Raw genomic sequence first — 18,583 nt, 5'->3', positions numbered from 1 at the left:
ACACCTGGGAGAGCAAGCACAGCACCTGTGTGGACTTGGGGTTTCTGGAATTTGGGATTTGGAGTGGAATTTGGGGATTTGGGATTTCTGGAATTTGGGGTTTCTGTATTTTGGTGTTTCTGGGATTTGGGTGGAATTTGGTGGTTTTGGGATTTGGGATTTCTGTATTTTGGGGTTTCTGGGATTTGGTGTTTCTGGGATTTGAGGTTTGGGATTTGGGTGGAATTTGGGGTTTTTGGGATTTGGTGTTTCTGTATTTTGGGGTGGAATTTGGTGTTTTTGGGATTTGGGATTTCTGTATTTTGGGGTTTGGGATTTGGGTGGGATTTGGGGTTTTTGGGATTTGGGGTTTGGGATTTGGGTGGAATTTGGTGTTTTTGGGATTTGGGGTTTCTGGGATTGGGGTTTTGTGGAATTTGGGTTTTTTTGGATTTGGGATTTCTGTATTTTGGGGATTTGGGGTTTGGGATTTGGGGTTTCTGGAATTTGGGATTTGGAGTGGAATTTGGGGATTTGGAATTTCTGGAATTTGGGGTTTGGGATTTGGGGTTTCTGGGATTTGGGGTTTTGTGTAATTTGGGGATTTGTGGGATTTGGGGTTTTTTGGATTTGGGATTTCTGTATTTTGGGGTTTCTGGGATTTGGGGTTTCTGGGATTTGGGGTTTTGTGGAATTTGGGTTTTTTTGGATTTGGGATTTCTGTAATTTGGGGTTTCTGGGATTTGGTGTTTCTGGGATTTGGGTGGAATTTGGTGTTTTTGGGATTTGGGATTTCTGTATTTTGGGGTTTGGGATTTGGGTGGAATTTGGGGTTTTTGGGATTTGGGATTTCTGTAATTTGGGGTTTCTGGGATTTGGTGTTTCTGGGATTTGGGGTTTGGGATTTGGGTGGAATTTGGGGTTTTTGGGATTTGGGGTTTTTGGGATTTGGGGTTTCTGTATTTTGGGGTGGAATTTGGTGTTTTTGGGATTTGGGATTTCTGTATTTTGGGGTTTTTGGGATTTGGGGTTTGGGATTTGGGTGGAATTTGGTGTTTTTGGGATTTGGGATTTCTGTATTTTGGGGTTTGGGATTTGGGTGGAATTTGGGGTTTTTGGGATTTGGGATTTCTGTAATTTGGGGTTTCTGGGATTTGGGATTTCTGGGATTTGGTGTTTCTGGGATTTGGGGTTTCTGTATTTTGGGGTTTTTGGGATTTGGATTTTTTGGGATTTGTTGTTTGGGATTTGGGTGGAATTGGGTGTTTTTGGGATTTGGGGTTTCTGGGATTTGGGGTTTTGTGGAATTTGGTTTTTTTTGGATTTGGGATTTCTGTATTTTGGGTGTTCTGGGATTTGTTGTTTGGGATTTGGATGGAATTTGGTGTTTTTGGGATTTGGAGTTTCTGGAATTTGGGAATTTGGGATTTTCTGGGATTTGGGGTTTTGGGATTGGGGATTTGTGGAATTTTGGTGTTTGGGATTTGGGTGGAATTTGGTGTTTTTGGGATTTGGGATTTCTGTATTTTGGAGTTTCTGGGATTTGGGGTTTGGGACTTGGGTGGAATTTGGTGTTTTTGGGATTTGGGATTTCTGTATTTTGGGGTTTGGGATTTGGGTGGAATTTGGGGTTTTTGGGATTTGGGATTTCTGTAATTTGGGGTTTCTGGGATTTGGTGTTTCTGGGATTTGAGGTTTGGGATTTGGGTGGAATTTGGGGTTTTTGGGATTTGGGGTTTTTGGGATTTGGGGTTTCTGTATTTTGGGGTGGAATTTGGTGTTTTTGGGATTTGGGATTTCTGTATTTTGGGGTTTTTGGGATTTGGGGTTTGGGATTTGGGTGGAATTTGGTGTTTTTGGGATTTGGTGTTTCTGTATTTTGGGATTTGGGTGGAATTTGGTGTTTTTGGGATTTGGGATTTCTGTAATTTGGGGTTTCTGGGATTTGGAGTTTCTGGGATTTGAGGTTTGGGATTTGGGTGGAATTTGGGGTTTTTGGGATTTGGTGTTTCTGTATTTTGGGATTTGGGTGGAATTTGGGGTTTTTGGGATTTGGGATTTCTGTAATTTGGGGTTTCTGGGATTTGGTGTTTCTGGGATTTGAGGTTTGGGATTTGGGTGGAATTTGGGGTTTTTGGGATTTGGTGTTTCTGTATTTTGGGGTGGAATTTGGTGTTTTTGGGATTTGGGATTTCTGTATTTTGGGGTTTGGGATTTGGGTGGGATTTGGGGTTTGTGGAATTTGGGTTTTTTTGGATTTGGGATTTCTGTATTTTGGGGTTTCTGGGATTTGGTGTTTCTGGGATTTGGGGTTTGGGATTTGGGTGGAATTTGGGGTTTTTGGGATTTGGTGTTTCTGTATTTTGGGATTTGGGTGGAATTTGGGGTTTTTGGGATTTGGTGTTTCTGTATTTTGGGGTGGAATTTGGTGTTTTTGGGATTTGGGATTTCTGTATTTTGGGGTTTGGGATTTGGGTGGGATTTGGGGTTTTTGGGATTTGGGGTTTGGGATTTGGGTGGAATTTGGGGTTTTTGGGATTTGGGGTTTTTGGGATTTGGGGTTTCTGTATTTTGGGGTGGAATTTGGTGTTTTTGGGATTTGGGATTTCTGTATTTTGGGGTTTTTGGGATTTGGGGTTTGGGATTTGGGTGGAATTTGGTGTTTTTGGGATTTGGTGTTTCTGTATTTTGGGATTTGGGTGGAATTTGGTGTTTTTGGGATTTGGGATTTCTGTAATTTGGGGTTTCTGGGATTTGGAGTTTCTGGGATTTGAGGTTTGGGATTTGGGTGGAATTTGGGGTTTTTGGGATTTGGTGTTTCTGTATTTTGGGATTTGGGTGGAATTTGGGGTTTTTGGGATTTGGGATTTCTGTAATTTGGGGTTTCTGGGATTTGGTGTTTCTGGGATTTGAGGTTTGGGATTTGGGTGGAATTTGGGGTTTTTGGGATTTGGTGTTTCTGTATTTTGGGGTGGAATTTGGTGTTTTTGGGATTTGGGATTTCTGTATTTTGGGGTTTGGGATTTGGGTGGGATTTGGGGTTTGTGGAATTTGGGTTTTTTTGGATTTGGGATTTCTGTATTTTGGGGTTTCTGGGATTTGGTGTTTCTGGGATTTGGGGTTTGGGATTTGGGTGGAATTTGGGGTTTTTGGGATTTGGTGTTTCTGTATTTTGGGATTTGGGTGGAATTTGGGGTTTTTGGGATTTGGTGTTTCTGTATTTTGGGGTGGAATTTGGTGTTTTTGGGATTTGGGATTTCTGTATTTTGGGGTTTGGGATTTGGGTGGGATTTGGGGTTTTTGGGATTTGGGGTTTGGGATTTGGGTGGAATTTGGTGTTTTTGGGATTTGGTGTTTCTGGGATTTGGGGTTTGGGATTTGGGTGGGATTTGGGGTTTTTGGGATTTGGGGTTTGGGATTTGGGTGGAATTTGGGGTTTTTGGGATTTGGGATTTCTGTATTTTGGGGTTTGGGATTTGGGTGGAATTTGGGGTTTCTGGGATTTGGTGTTTCTGGGATTTGGGGTTTGGGATTTGGGTGGAATTTGGTGTTTTTGGGATTTGGGGTTTCTGGGATTTGGGTGGAATTTGGGGTTTTTGGGATTTGGGGTTTTTGGGATTTGGGGTTTCTGGGATTTGGTGTTCCTGGGATTTGGGGTTTGGGATTTGGGTGGAATTTGGGGTTTTTGGGATTTGGGGTTTTTGGGATTTGGTGTTTCTGTATTTTGGGGTTTCTGGGATTTGGTCTTTGTGTATTTTGGGGTGGGATTTGTTGTTTGGGATTTGGGTGGAATTTGTTGTTTTTGGGATTTGGTGTTTCTGGAATTTGGGGTTTCTGTATTTTGATGTTCCTGGGATTTGGGGTTTGGGATTTGGGTGGAATTTGGTGTTTCTGGGATTTGGTGTTTCTGTATTTTGGGGTTTCTGGGATTTGGTGTTTGTGTATTTTGGGGTGGGATTTGTTGTTTGGGATTTGGGTGGAATTCGGGGTTTTTGGGATTTGGTGTTTCTGTATTTTGGTGTTTCTGTATTTTGGTGTTTCTGGGATTTGGGGTTTGGGATTTGGGTGGAATTTGGGGTTTTTGGGATTTGGGGTTTGGGATTTGGGTGGAATTTGGTGTTTCTGGAATTTGGGGTTTCTGTATTTTGGTGTTCCTGGGATTTGGGGTTTGGGATTTGGGGTTTGGGATTTGGGGTTTGGGATTTGGGTGGAATTTGGGGTTTTTGGGATTTGGGATTTCTGTATTTTGGGGTTTCTGGGATTTGGGGTTTTGTGGAATTTGGGGTTATTTAGATTTGGGATTTGGTGTTTCTGGTATTTGGTGTTGGTGTATTTTGGGGTGGGATCTGTGGTTTTTGGTTGCGCTGAGTTTCCCGTGCCCGCAGCGACGCTGGACGGGGGCCTGGGGCTGCTGCTGCCCATGCAGGAGAAAACCTACAGGAGATTGCTGATGCTGCAGAACGCGCTCAGCTCCGCCCTGCCGCACCTGGCCGGCCTCAACCCGCGGGCGTTCAGGTGAGGGCACACCTGGGTACACCTGGGCACACCTGGGGTACAGCTGGGTACACCTGGGGTACACCTGGGTACACCTGGGGTACAGCTGGGATACACCTGGGCACACCTCAGCTCCGCCCTGCCGCACCTGGCCGGCCTCAACCCGCGGGCATTCAGGTGAGAACACCTGGGCACACCTGGGTACACACCTGGGTACACCTGGGCACACCTGGGGTACAGCTGGGCACACCTGGGATACACCTGGGATATACCTGGGCACACCTCAGCTCCGCCCTGCCGCACCTGGCCGGCCTCAACCCGCGGGCATTCAGGTGAGGGCACACCTGGGCACACCTGGGTACACCTGGGGTACAGCTGGGGTACAGCTGGGCACAGCTGGGTACATCTACACACACCTGGGCACACCTGGAGTACGGCTGGGATACACCTGGGGTACAGCTGGGCACACCTCAGCTCCGCCCTGCCGCACCTGGCCGGCCTCAACCCGCGGGCATTCAGGTGAGGGCACACCTGGGGTACACCTGGGGTACGGCTGGGCACAGCTGGGTACACCTGGGATACACCTGGGCACACCTGTGCACACTTGGGATACACCTGGACACACCTGGGGTACGGCTGGGTACATCTACACACACCTGGGATACACCTGGGGTATGGCTGGGCACACCTGGGCACACCTGGGATACACCTGGGCACACCTCAGCTCCGCCCTGCCGCACCTGGCCGGCCTCAACCCGCGGGCATTCAGGTGAGGGTACACCTGGGCACACCTGGGGTACAGCTGGGCACAGCTGGGCACACCTGGGGTACGGCTGGGATACACCTGGGCACAGCTGGGTACACCTGGGATACACCTGGGCACACCTGGGGTACAGCTGGGCACACCTGGGCACACCTGGGGTACAGCTGGGCACAGCTGGGTACACCTGGGATACACCTGGGCACACCTCAGCTCCGCCCTGCCGCACCTGGCCGGCCTCAACCCCAGGGCGTTCAGGTGAGGGCACACCTGGGGAACACCTGGGGTACAGCTGGGCACACCTGGGGTACATCTACACACACCTGGGATACACCTGGGCACAGCTGGGCACACCTGGGATATACCTGGGCACACCTCAGCTCCGCCCTGCCGCACCTGGCCGGCCTCAACCCGCGGGCATTCAGGTGAGGGCACACCTGGGATACACCTGGGCACACCTGGGGTACAGCTGGGCACACCTGGGCACACCTCAGCTCCGCCCTGCCGCACCTGGCCGGCCTCAACCCGCGGGCATTCAGGTGAGGGCACACCTGGGCACACCTGGGCACACCTGGGATACACCTGGGGTACAGCTGGGGTACAGCTGGGCACACCTGGGCACACCTGGGGTACAGCTGGGCACACCTGGGTACACCTGGGGTACAGCTGGGCACACCTGGGATACAGCTGGGCACACCTGGGCACACCTGGGGTACGGCTGGGATACACCTGGGCACACCTGGGGTACAGCTGGGTACACCTGGGGTACAGCTGGGCACACCTGGGCACACCTCAGCTCCGCCCTGCCGCACCTGGCCGGCCTCAACCCCCGGGCATTCAGGTGAGAACACCTGGGCACACCTGGGGTACACCTGGGGTACACCTGGGGTACACCTGGGTACACCTGGGGTACAGCTGGGCACACCTGGGGTACGGCTGGGCACACCTGGGGTACATCTACACACACCTGGGTACACCTGGGTACACCTGGGGCGCACCTGGGATATACCTGGGCACACCTCAGCTCCGCCCTGCCGCACCTGGCCGGCCTCAACCCGCGGGCATTCAGGTGAGAACACCTGGGCACACCTGGGATACACCTGTACACACCTGGGATACACCTGGGCACACCTGGGGTACAGCTGGGCACACCTGGGCACACCTCAGCTCCGCCCTGCCGCACCTGGCCGGCCTCAACCCCTGGGCATTCAGGTAAAGAACACCTGGGCACACCTGGGATATACCTGGGGTACAGCTGGGCACAGCTGGGTACACCTGGGGTACAGCTGGGCACAGCTGGGTACACCTGGGATACACCTGGGCACACCTCAGCTCCGCCCTGCCGCACCTGGCCGGCCTCAACCCGCGGGCATTCAGGTGAGAACACCTGGGCACACCTGGGGTACAGCTGGGATACACCTGGGATATACCTGGGATACACCTGGGGTACAGCTGGGCACACCTGGTCACAGCTGGGCACACCTCAGCTCCGCCCTGCCGCACCTGGCCGGCCTCAACCCGCGGGCATTCAGGTGAGGGCACACCTGGGGAACACCTGGGTACACCTGGGGTACAGCTGGGCACACCTGGGGTACAGCTGGGATACACCTGGGCACACCTGGGGTACAGCTGGGCACACCTGGGATACACCTGGGATATACCTGGGCACACCTCAGCTCCGCCCTGCCGCACCTGGCCGGCCTCAACCCGCGGGCATTCAGGTGAGAACACCTGGGGTACACCTGGGCACACCTGGGGTACATCTACACACACCTGGGCACACCTGGGGTACAGCTGGGTACACCTGGGATACACCTGGGCACACCTGGGGTACATCTACACACACCTGGGCACAGCTGGGGTACAGCTGGGATACACCTGGGCACACCTGGGGTACATCTACACACACCTGGGATATACCTGGGCACACCTCAGCTCCGCCCTGCCGCACCTGGCCGGCCTCAACCCCAGGGCGTTCAGGTGAGAACACCTGGGGAACACCTGGGATACACCTGGGGTACAGCTGGGGTACAGCTGGGCACAGCTGGGTACACCTGGGGTACAGCTGGGATACACCTGGGGTACACCTGGGCACACCTGGGGTACAGCTGGGCACACCTCAGCTCCGCCCTGCCGCACCTGGCCGGCCTCAACCCGCGGGCATTCAGGTGAGAACACCTGGGCACACCTGGGATACACCTGGGGTACAGCTGGGCACACCTGGGATATACCTGGGATACACCTGGGCACACCTGGGCACACCTGGGTACACACCTGTACACACTTGGGATGCACCTGGGATACACCTGGGCACACCTGGGCACAGCTGGGATATACCTGGGCACACCTCAGCTCCGCCCTGCCGCACCTGGCCGGGCTCAACCCGCGGGCATTCAGGTGAGGGCACACCTGGGGAACACCTGGAGTACAGCTGGGATACACCTGGGCACACCTGGGTACACCTGGGCACACCTCAGCTCCGCCCTGCCGCACCTGGCCGGCCTCAACCCGCGGGCATTCAGGTGAGAACACCTGGGCACACCTGGGTACACACCTGTACACACTTGGGATACACCTGGACACACCTGGGGTACGGCTGGGTACACCTGGGATACACCTGGGCACACCTCAGCTCCGCCCTGCCGCACCTGGCCGGCCTCAACCCGCGGGCATTCAGGTGAGGGCACACCTGGGATACACCTGGGCACACCTGGGGTACAGCTGGGCACAGCTGGGATATACCTGGGATACAGCTGGGTACACCTGGGGTACGGCTGGGCACAGCTGGGTACACCTGGGATACACCTGGGCACACCTGGGGTACAGCTGGGCACACCTGGGATATACCTGGGATACACCTGGGCACACCTGGGCACACCTCAGCTCCGCCCTGCCGTACCTGGCCGGCCTCAACCCGCGGGCATTCAGGTGAGAACACCTGGGCACACCTGGGCACACCTGGGGTACAGCTGGGTACACTTGGGATACACCTGGGCACACCTAGACACACCTGAGCACATCTGGGGCACACCTGGGCACACCTGGGCACACCTGTACACACCTCAGCTCCACCCTGCCATACCTGGCCGGCCTCAACCCCAGGGCGTTCAGCTAAATAACACCTGGGTACACCTGGGCACACCTGGGCTCTGCCCTGCCACGCCTGGGTACATCTGCACACACCTGGGTACACCTGGGCACAGCTGGGGTGCACCTGGGCACACCTGGGTACACCTGGGGTACATCTACACACACCTGGGTACACCTGGGGTACATCTACACACACCTGGGTACACCTGGGGTACATCTGCACACACCTGGGCACAGCTGGGCACAGCTGGGGTGCACCTGGGCTCAACTGAGCTCAGCCATTCCACACCTGGCTGGGCTCAACCCCAGGGCATTCAGGTAGGGACACACCTGTGCCCCTGTCCCTCACCTGTCCCAATGTCCCTCACCTGTCCCAATGTCCCTCACCTGTCCCTCACCTGTCCCAATGTCCCTCATCTGTCCCCAATGTCCCTCACCTGTCCCAGTGTCCCTCACCTGTCCCAATGTCCCTCACCTGTCCCAATGTCCCCAATGTCCCTCACCTGTCCTTCACCTGTCCCAATGTCCCTCCCCTGTCCCACCTGTCCCTCACCTGTCCCCATTCAATGTCCCCTCACCTGTCCCAATGTCCCTCCCCTGTCCCTCACCTGTCCCAATGTCCCTCCCCTGTCCCTCACCTGTCCCAATGTCCCTCACCTGTCCCTCACCTGTCCCAATGTCCCCTCACCTGTCCCAATGTCCCTCATCTGTCCCCAATGTCCCTCACCTGTCCCTCACCTGTCCCAATGTCCCTCACCTGTCCCAATGTCCCCTCACCTGTCCCAATGTCCCTCTCCTGTCTCACCTGTCCCACCTGTCCCTCACCTGTCCCAATGTCCCTCCCCTGTCCCTCACCTGTCCCAATGTCCCCTCACCTGTCCCCATTCAATGTCCCCTCACCTGTCCCAATGTCCCTCCCCTGTCCCTCACCTGTCCCACCTGTCCCTCACCTGTCCCCATTCAATGTCCCCTCACCTGTCCCAATGTCCCTCACCTGTCCCAATGTCCCTCACCTGTCCCACCTGTCCCTCACCTGTCCCACCTGTCCCACCTGTCCCAATGTCCCCTCACCTGTCCCAATGTCCCTCACCTGTCCCACCTGTCCCAATGTCCCTCACCTGTCCCACCTGTCCCAATGTCCCTCACCTGTCCCTCACCTGTCCCAGTGTCCCTCACCTGTCCCACCTGTCCCTCACCTGTCCCAATGTCCCTCCCCTGTCCCTCTCCTGTCCCACCTGTCCCCCTGTCCCTCACCTGTCCCTCACCTGTCCCTCACCTGTCCCACCTGTGGGTGTCCCCAGGCTGCTGCAGTGCGAGCGCCGTTTGCTGCAGAACGCCGTGCGGAACGTTCTGGACGGGGAGCTGCTGGGCAGGTACCTGTACCTGAGCGCCATGGAGAGGGCGGAGCTGGCCAAGAAAATCGGCACCACACCCGAGATCGTGAGTGACACACCCGGGCACACCTGGGCACACCCGGGCACACCTGGGCACACCTGGGGACAGCTGGGGACATGGGGACACACCTGAGATTGTGAGTGACACACCTGGGACACACCCGGGCACACCTGAGATCGTGAGTGACACACCCGGGCACACCTGGGCACACCTGGGGCACACCTGGGGACACACCTGGGGACAGCTGGGGACATGGGGACACACCTGAGATCGTGAGTGACACACCTGGGCACACCTGGGCACACCTGGGGCACACCTGGGATCGTGAGTGACACACCCAGGCACACCTGGGGACATGGGGACACACCTGAGATCGTGAGTGACACACCCGGGCACACCTGGGCACACCTGGGGACACACCTGGGGACACACCTGGGGACAGCTGGGGACACCTGGGGACACCTGAGATTGTGAGTGACACACCCGGGCACACCTGGGCACACCTGGGCACAGCTGGGGACACACCTGGGGACAGCTGGGGACATGGGGACACACCTGGGATCGTGAGTGACACACCCGGGCACACCTGGGCACACCTGGGCACACCTGGGGACACACCTGGGCACAGCTGGGGACATGGGGACACACCTGAGATCGTGAGTGACACACCTGGGCACACCTGGGCACACCTGGGATCGTGAGTGACACACCTGGGCACACCTGGGGACATGGGGGCACACCTGGGCACACATGGGGACACACCTGAGATCGTGAGTGACACACCTGGGCACACCTGGGACACACCTGGGCACACCTGGGGACATGGGGATACACCTGAGATTGTGAGTGACACACCTGGGGACACCTGGGCACACCTGGGGCACACCTGGGGACAGCTGGGGACATGGGGATACACCTGAGATTGTGAGTGACACACCCGGGCACACCTGGGCACACCTGGGGCACACCTGGGGACAGCTGGGGACATGGGGATACACCTGAGATTGTGAGTGACACACCTGGGGACACACCTGGGGACACACCTGAGATTGAGTGACACACCTGGGCACACCTGGGGACACACCTGGGATCGTGAGTGACACACCCGGGCACACCTGGGCACACCTGGGGACACACCTGGGATCGTGAGTGACACACCTGGTGACACACCTGGGCACACCTGGGATCATGAGTGACACACCCGGGCACACCTGGGCACACCTGGGATCGTGAGTGACACACCTGGGCACACCTGGGGACACCTGGGGACACACCTGAGATCATGAGTGACACACCTGGGCACACCTGGGATCGTGAGTGCCACACCTGGGCACACCTGGGCACACCTGGGCACACCTGGGCAGGGCGGGACAGGACAGGTATGGAACACGTGGGACAGGTGAGGGACAGGACAGGTGAATTTTGGGACAGGTGAGGTTTCACAGGTGAGTTTTGGGTAAATTTGGGAACAGGTGAATTTTGCCCAGGTGAATTTTGGGACAGGTGAGATTCAGGACAGGTAAATTTTGCCCAGGTGAATTTTGGACAAGTGCGGTTTCACAGGTGAGTTTTGGGTAAATTTGGGACAGGTGAATTTTGGGACAGGTGAGGTTTCACAGGTGAGTTTTAGGTGAATTTTGGGTAAATTTTGAGACAGGTGAATTTTGGGACAGGTGAATTTTGGGACAGGTGAATTTGGGACAGGTGAATTTTGGGACAGGTGAGGTTTCACAGGTAAATTTTGGGTAAATTTTGGGACAGGTGAATTTTGGGACAGGTGAATTTTGGGACAGGTGAGGTTTCACAGGTAAATTTTGGGTAAATTTTGGGACAGGTGAATTTGGGACAAGTGAATTTGGGACAGGTGAATTTTGGGACAGGTGAGGTTTCACAGGAGAGTTTTGGGTAATTTTTGGGACAGGTGTGGAACAGGACTGGTGAGTTTGGGACAGGTGAATTTTGGACAGGTAAATTTTGGACAGGTGAGGTTGCACAGGTGAGTTTTAGGTGAATTTTGGGTGAATTTTGGGTGAATTTTGCCCAGGTGAATTTGGGACAGGTGAGGTTTCACAGGTGAGTTTTAGGTGAATTTTGGGTGAATTTTGCCCAGGTGAATTTGGGACAGGTGAATTTGGGACAGGTGAGATTTCAGTAAATTTTTGGACAGATGAATTTTGGACAGATGAATTTTGGACAGGTGAATTTTGGACAGGTGAATTTTGGGACAGGTGAATTTGGAACAGGTGAATTTTGGGACAGGTGAATTTTGGGACAGGTGAGTTTTAGGTGAATTTTGGACAGGTGAATTTTGGGACAGGTAAATTTTGCCCAGGTGAATTTTGGGACAGGTGCAGTTTCACAGGTGAGTTTTAGGTAAATTTTGGACAGGTGAATTTTGGGACAGGTGAATTTTGGACAGGTGAATTTTGGGACAGGTGAGGTTTCACAGGTGAGTTTTGGGTAAATTTGGGACAGGTGAATTTTGGACAGGTGAGGTTTCACAGGTGAGTTTTAGGTGAATTTTGGGTAAATTTTGGGACAGGTGAATTTTGGACAGGTGAATTTGGAACAGGTGAATTTTGGGACAGGTGAGGTTTTGGTGAATTTTGGGACAGGTGAGGTTTCACAGGTGAGTTTTAGGTAAATTTTGGACAGGTAAATTTGGGACAGGTGAATTTTGGGACAGGTGAATTTTGGGACAGGTGTGGAACAGGACAGGTGAATTTTGGATAGGTGAGATTCAAGACAGGTAAATTTTGGGACAGGTGAATTTTGGACAGGTGAATTTTGGATAGGTGAGATTCAAGACAGGTAAATTTTGGGACAGGTGAATTTTGGACAGGTGAATTTTGGGACAGGTGAGGTTTCACAGGGGAGTTTTGGGTAAATTTTGGGACAGGTGAATTTGCCCAGGTGAGTTTTAGGTGAATTTTGGGTGAATTTTGGGACAGGTGAGGTTGCACAGGTGAGTTTTAGGTGAATTTTGGGTGAATTTTGGGACAGGTGAATTTTGGGACAGGTGAATTTTGCCCAGGTGAATTTGGGACAGGTGAGGTTGCACAGGTGAGTTTTAGGTGAATTTTGGGTGAATTTTGGGTGAATTTTGGGTGAATTTTGCCCAGGTGAATTTGGGACAGGTGAGGTTTCACAGGTGAGTTTTAGGTGAGTTTTAGGTGAATTTTGGGTAAATTTTGGGACAGGTGAATTTTGGACAGGTGAGATTCAAGACAGGTAAATTTTGGGACAGGTGAATTTTGGGTGAATTTGGGACAGGTGAATTTTGGGACAGGTGAGTTTTAGGTGAATTTTGGGTGAATTTTGCCCAGGTGAATTTGGGACAGGTGAGGTTGCCCAGGTGAGTTTTAGGTGAATTTTGGGTAAATTTTGGGACAGGTGAATTTTGGACAGGTGAATTTTGGGACAGGTGAATTTGGAACAGGTGAATTTTGGGACAGGTGAGTTTTAGGTGAATTTTGGACAGGTGAATTTTGGGTAAATTTTGGGACAGGTGAATTTGCCCAGGTGAGTTTTAGGTGAATTTTGGGTGAATTTTGGGTGAATTTTGCCCAGGTGAATTTGCCCAGGTGAGTTTTAGGTGAATTTTGGGTGAATTTTGGGACAGGTAAGGTTTCACAGGTGAATTTTAGGTGAATTTTGGGTGAATTTTGGACAGGTGAATTTTGGGACAGGTGAGGTTTCACAGGTGAGTTTTAGGTGAATTTTGGGTGAATTTTGCCCAGGTGAATTTGGGACAGGTGAGGTTGCCCAGGTGAGTTTTAGGTGAATTTTGGGTGAATTTTGGGTAAATTTTACCCAGGTGAATTTGCCCAGGTGAGTTTTAGGTGAGTTTTAGGTGATTTTTAGGTGAATTTTGGGTGAATTTTGGGTGAATTTTGCCCAGGTGAGTCTCTGACCTCTCTCCCCTCCCCCACAGATCCTGGACGACCTCCTGGAGATCGACCGAGTCACCGCCCACTTCTGAGGGACCCAAAATCCCCAAAAATCCCCCCAAAATTCCCTGAAAATACAAAAATTCTGAACAATTCCCCCCCAAAAAAAATCCAGAAAAAAATCCCCAAAAATGCCCCAAAATTCCCCAAAAAATACAAAAATTCCAAAAAAAAATCCCCCCAAAAGAAGAAAAATATTCCCTAAAAATCCCCCCAAAATTCCCAGAAAATACAAAAATTCAGAACAATTCCCCCCCAAAAAAAATCCAAAAAAAAAATTCCCCAGAATTCCCAGAAAATACAAAAGTTCAGAACAATTCCCCAAAACTCAAAAAATTTTCCCCAAAATTCCCCCCAAAAATCCCAAAAAAATACAAAAATTCCAAAAAAAAAATCCCCAAAAATCCCCCCAAAAGAAGAAAAATATTCCCTAAAAATCCCCCCAAAATCCCCCCAAAATTCCCAGAAAATACAAAAATTCAGAACAATTCCCCCCAAAAAAAATCCAAAAAAAAATTCCCCAGAATTCCCCCCAAAAATCCCCCAAATTTCAAAAAAAATACAAAAATTCCAAAAAAAAAATCCCCAAAAATCCCCCCAAAATTCCCAGAAAATACAAAAATTCAGAACAATTCCCCCCCAAAAAAATACAAAAGAAATTCCCCAGAATTCCCCCCAAAAGTCCCCCAAATTTCAAAAAAAAAATACAAAAATTCCAAAAAAAAATCCCCAAAAATCCCCCCAAAATTCCCAGAAAATACAAAAATTCAGAACAATTTCCCAAAAAAAATTCAAAAAAAAATTCCCCAAAATTCCCAGAAAATACAAAAATTCAAAACAATTCCCCCCCCAAAAAAAATCCAGAAAAAATTCCCCAAAATCCCCCCAAAATTCCCAGAAAATACAAAAACTCAGAACAAAACTCAAAAAAAAAATCCAAAAAAACATTCAAAAAAAAATTCCCCAAAATTCCCAGAAAATACAAAAATTCAGAACAATTCCCCCCCCAAAAAAATATAAAAAAAAATTCCCCAAAATTCCCCCCCAAAAGTCCCCCAAATTTCAAAAAAAAATACAAAAATTCCAAAAAAAAATCCCCAAAAATCCCCCCAAAAGAAGAAAAATATTCCCTAAAAATCCCCCCAAAATTCCCAGAAAATACAAAAATTCAGAACAATTCCCCAAAAAAAAATCAAAAAAAAAATCCCCCAGAATTCCCCCGAAAAATTCCCAGAAAATACAAAAATTCTGAACAATTCCCCAAAAAAAATCCCCAAAAAAATTCCCCAGAATTCCCCCCAAAATTCCCAGAAAATACAAAAATTCAGCACAATTCCCCAAAAAAATTCCAAAAAAAATAAAAAAAAATTTCCCCAAAATTCCCAGAAAATACAAAAATTCAGAACAATTCCTCCCAAAAAAATCCAAAAAAAAATTCCCCAAAATTCCCAGAAAATACAAAAATTCAGAATAATTTCCCCAAAAAAATTCCCCCCAAAATTCCCAGAAAATACAAAAATTCAAAACAATTCCCCCCAAAAAAATAAAAAAAAAAATTCCCCAGAATTCCCCCCAAAAATCCCCCAAATTAAAAAAAAAAATACAAAAATTCCAAAAAAAAAATCCCCAGAATTCCCCCCAAAATTCCCAGAAAATACAAAAATTCAAAACAATTTCCCCAAAAAAAAATTCCCCAGAATTCCCCCCAAAATCCCCAGAAAATACAGAAATTCTGAACAATTCCCCAAAAAAAATCAAAAAAAAAAATTCCCCAGAATTCCCCCCAAAAATGCCCCAAAATTCCCCAAAAAATACAAAAATTCCAAAAAAAAATCCCCCCAAAAGAAGAAAAATATTCCCTAAAAATCCCCCCAAAATTCCCAGAAAATACAAAAATTCAGAACAATTCCCCCCCAAAAAAAATCCAAAAAAAAATTTCCCCAAAATTCCCAGAAAATACAAAAATTCAGAACAATTCCCCAAAACTCAAAAAATTTTCCCCAAAATTCCCCCCAAAAATCCCAAAAAAATACAAAAATTCCATTAAAAAAATCCCCAAAAATCCCCCCAAAAGAAGAAAAATATTCCCTAAAAATCCCCCCAAAATCCCCCCAAAATTCCCTGAAAATACAAAAATTCAGAACAAAACTCAAAAAAAAATTCCAAAAAAAAAAATCCCCAAAATTCCCCCCAAAAATCCCCCAAAAAATACAAAAATTCCAAAAAAAAATTCCCCAAAAATCCCCCCAAAAGAAGAAAAATATTCCCTAAAATCCCCCCAAAATCCCCCCAAAATTCCCTGAAAATACAAAAATTCAGAACAAAACTCAAAAAAAAAAAAATTCAAAAAAAAATTCCCCAAAATTCCCAGAAAATACAAAAATTCAGAACAATTCCCCAAAACTCAAAAAAAAAATCTAAAAGAAAATTTTCCCAAAATTCCCCTCCAAAAATCCCCCCAAATTCCGCAAAAAATACAAAAATTAAAAAAAAAATCCCCAAAACTCAAAAAAAAATCCAAAAAAATTTCTCCCCTAAAATTCCCTAAAAATACAAAAATTCAAAAAAAACCTCCCAAAAATCTCCAAAATTCCCAAAAACAAAAAAACCTTCCCCAAAAAATCCCTCCTAAAAAAACCCCAAAAATTATTTTGAAAAACCCAAAAATCCCCCCCAAAAATTTCTTAAAATCCAATAAATCCCCCCCCCAAAAAAATTCCCAAAAAAAATCACAATTTTTTTTTCAAAATCCCCAAAAATGTCCCTTAAAAACCCCCCAAAATCCCCCAAATTTTGCTACAAATCCCCCAAAAAACCCCAAAAAAATCCCCAAAAAAATCCCAAAAAAACCCCAAAAAAATCCCAAAAAAATATCCCAAAAAATCCCAAAAAAAACCCCAAAAAATCCCCAAAAAAAATCCCCAAAAAAATCCCAAAAAACACCAAAAAAATCCCAAAAAATCCCAAAAAAATCCCAAAAAACCCCAAAAAATCCCCAAAAATCCCAAAAAAATCCCAAAAAAACCCCCAAAAAATCCCAAAAAATCCCCAAAAAAATTCCCAAAAAATCCCAAAAAAACCCAAAAAAAAAACCCCAAAAAATCCCAAAAAATCCCAAAAAAAACCCCAAAAAAATCCCAAAAAACCCCAAAAAATCCCCAAAAAATCTCAAAAAAATCCCCAAAAAAACCCCAAAAAAACCCAAAAAAATCCCCAAAAAAATCCCAAAAAACCCCCAAAAATCCCAAAAAATCCCAAAAAAATCCCAAAAAATCCCAACCCCCCCAGAATTCCAGTTTGTAATAAAACACAATTTTCCATTTTGCCTTTGAGGTTTATTTGGGGGAATTTTAGGGGAAATTTGGGGGGGAATTTGAGGGAATTTTGGGGTGATTTTTGGGATTTTGGGGTTCACAGTGTTTGGGGTTTTTCACAGTGAATTTTGGGGAGGGGGATTTGGGATTTTTGGTATTTTTGGGGCGATTTTTGGTGTTTTGGGGGAGATTTTTGGGGTTTTTTTCAGGTATTTTTGAGGCTGTTTTTCTCTTTTCCGGGTGTTTTTTTTGGGGTGTTTTTCACCCAATTTTGGGAATTTATTTTATTGCGTTTTTTTGGTGTTTTTTGTCTTTTTTCACATATTTTTGGTGGTTTTCAGACATTTTTTTCTGTTTTTTTGGCTGAATTTTGCTTCTTTTGGGTGTTCCCAAGTGATTTTTGGGGTATTTTCAGGTGTTTCCATTCAATTTTTGGGGCATTTTCTGGTATTTCCAGCAGATTTTGTGGTATTTTTGGGTGTTCCAAATCCATTTTTTTGGGGGTATTTTCAGCGTTTTCATCCATTTTTGGGTTATTTTCACCATTCCCATCCATTTTTGGGTTATTTTCCGGTTTTCCCATCCAATTTTTGGGGCAATTTTTGGCTGTTTTGGGTCTTTCCTGTTGTTTTTCAGACACTCTCAGGTGTTTCCATCCAATTTTTGGGGTATTTTCTGGTATTTCCATCCAATTTTTGGGGCATTTTCTGGTATTTCCAGCAGATTTTGTGGTATTTTTGGGTGTTCCAAATCCATTTTTTTGGGGTATTTTCAGCGTTTTCATCAATTTTTGGGGTATTTTCAGGTACTTCCAAGTGTTTTTTGGGGTATTTTCAGGATTCCCATCCATTTTTGGGGCATTTTCAGGTGTTTCCATCCAATTTTTGGGGTATTTTCCAGTTTTCCCATCCAATTTTTGGGGTAATTTTTGGCTGTTTTGGGTCTTTCCTGTTGTTTTTCAGACACTCTCAGGTGTTCCCATCCAATTTTTGGGGTATTTTCAGGTATTTCTATTCAATTTTTGGGGCATTTTCTGGTATTTCCAGCAGATTTTGTGGTATTTTTGGGTGTTCCAAATCCATTTTTTTGGGGTATTTTCAGCGTTTTCATCCATTTTTGGGTTATTTTAAGCATTCCTATCAATTTTTTGGGGTATTTTCAGCATTCCCTTCCGGTTTTCCCATCCAATTTTTGGGGTAATTTTTGGCTGTTTTGGGTCTTTCCTGTTGTTTTTCAGACACTCTCAGGTGTTCCCATCCAATTTTTGGGGCATTTTCTGGTATTTCCAGCAGATTTTGTGGTATTTTTGAGTGTTCCAAATCCATTTTTTTGGGGTATTTTCAGCGTTTTCATCCATTTTTGGGTTATTTCCAGGATTCCCATCCATTTTTGGGGTATTTTCCGGTTTTCCCATCCAATTTTTGGGGTAATTTTTGGCTGTTTTGGGTCTTTCCTGTTGTTTTTCAGACACTCTCAGGTGTTCCCATCCAATTTTTGGGGCATTTTCTGGTATTTCCAGCAGATTTTGTGGTATTTTTGAGTGTTCCAAATCCATTTTTTTGGGGTATTTTCAGCGTTTTCATCCATTTTTGGGTTATTTT

General features: G+C 48.0%; 1 protein-coding gene across 1 annotated transcript in view; it reads left to right on the top strand.

The window, feature by feature from the left end:
- The window catches only part of CPSF1 (cleavage and polyadenylation specific factor 1), a 168,648-nt gene extending 154,726 nt beyond the window's left edge, over positions 1-13,922 (top strand). The window contains 3 exon segments of the mRNA XM_074558745.1: positions 4,365-4,494; positions 9,625-9,763; positions 13,653-13,922. Coding sequence (XP_074414846.1) covers positions 4,365-4,494; positions 9,625-9,763; positions 13,653-13,700 — 317 coding nt within the window. The 3' untranslated portion in view covers positions 13,701-13,922.
- The last annotated feature ends 4,661 nt before the right edge of the window (positions 13,923-18,583 follow it).

This window comes from Zonotrichia albicollis, chromosome 1 (genome assembly GCF_047830755.1).
Source record: "Zonotrichia albicollis isolate bZonAlb1 chromosome 1, bZonAlb1.hap1, whole genome shotgun sequence".
Taxonomy (NCBI): Eukaryota; Metazoa; Chordata; class Aves; order Passeriformes; family Passerellidae; genus Zonotrichia; species Zonotrichia albicollis.
Note: the sequence above shows the minus strand (reverse complement) of the source record. Positions and strands in the feature narration are given on the sequence as shown.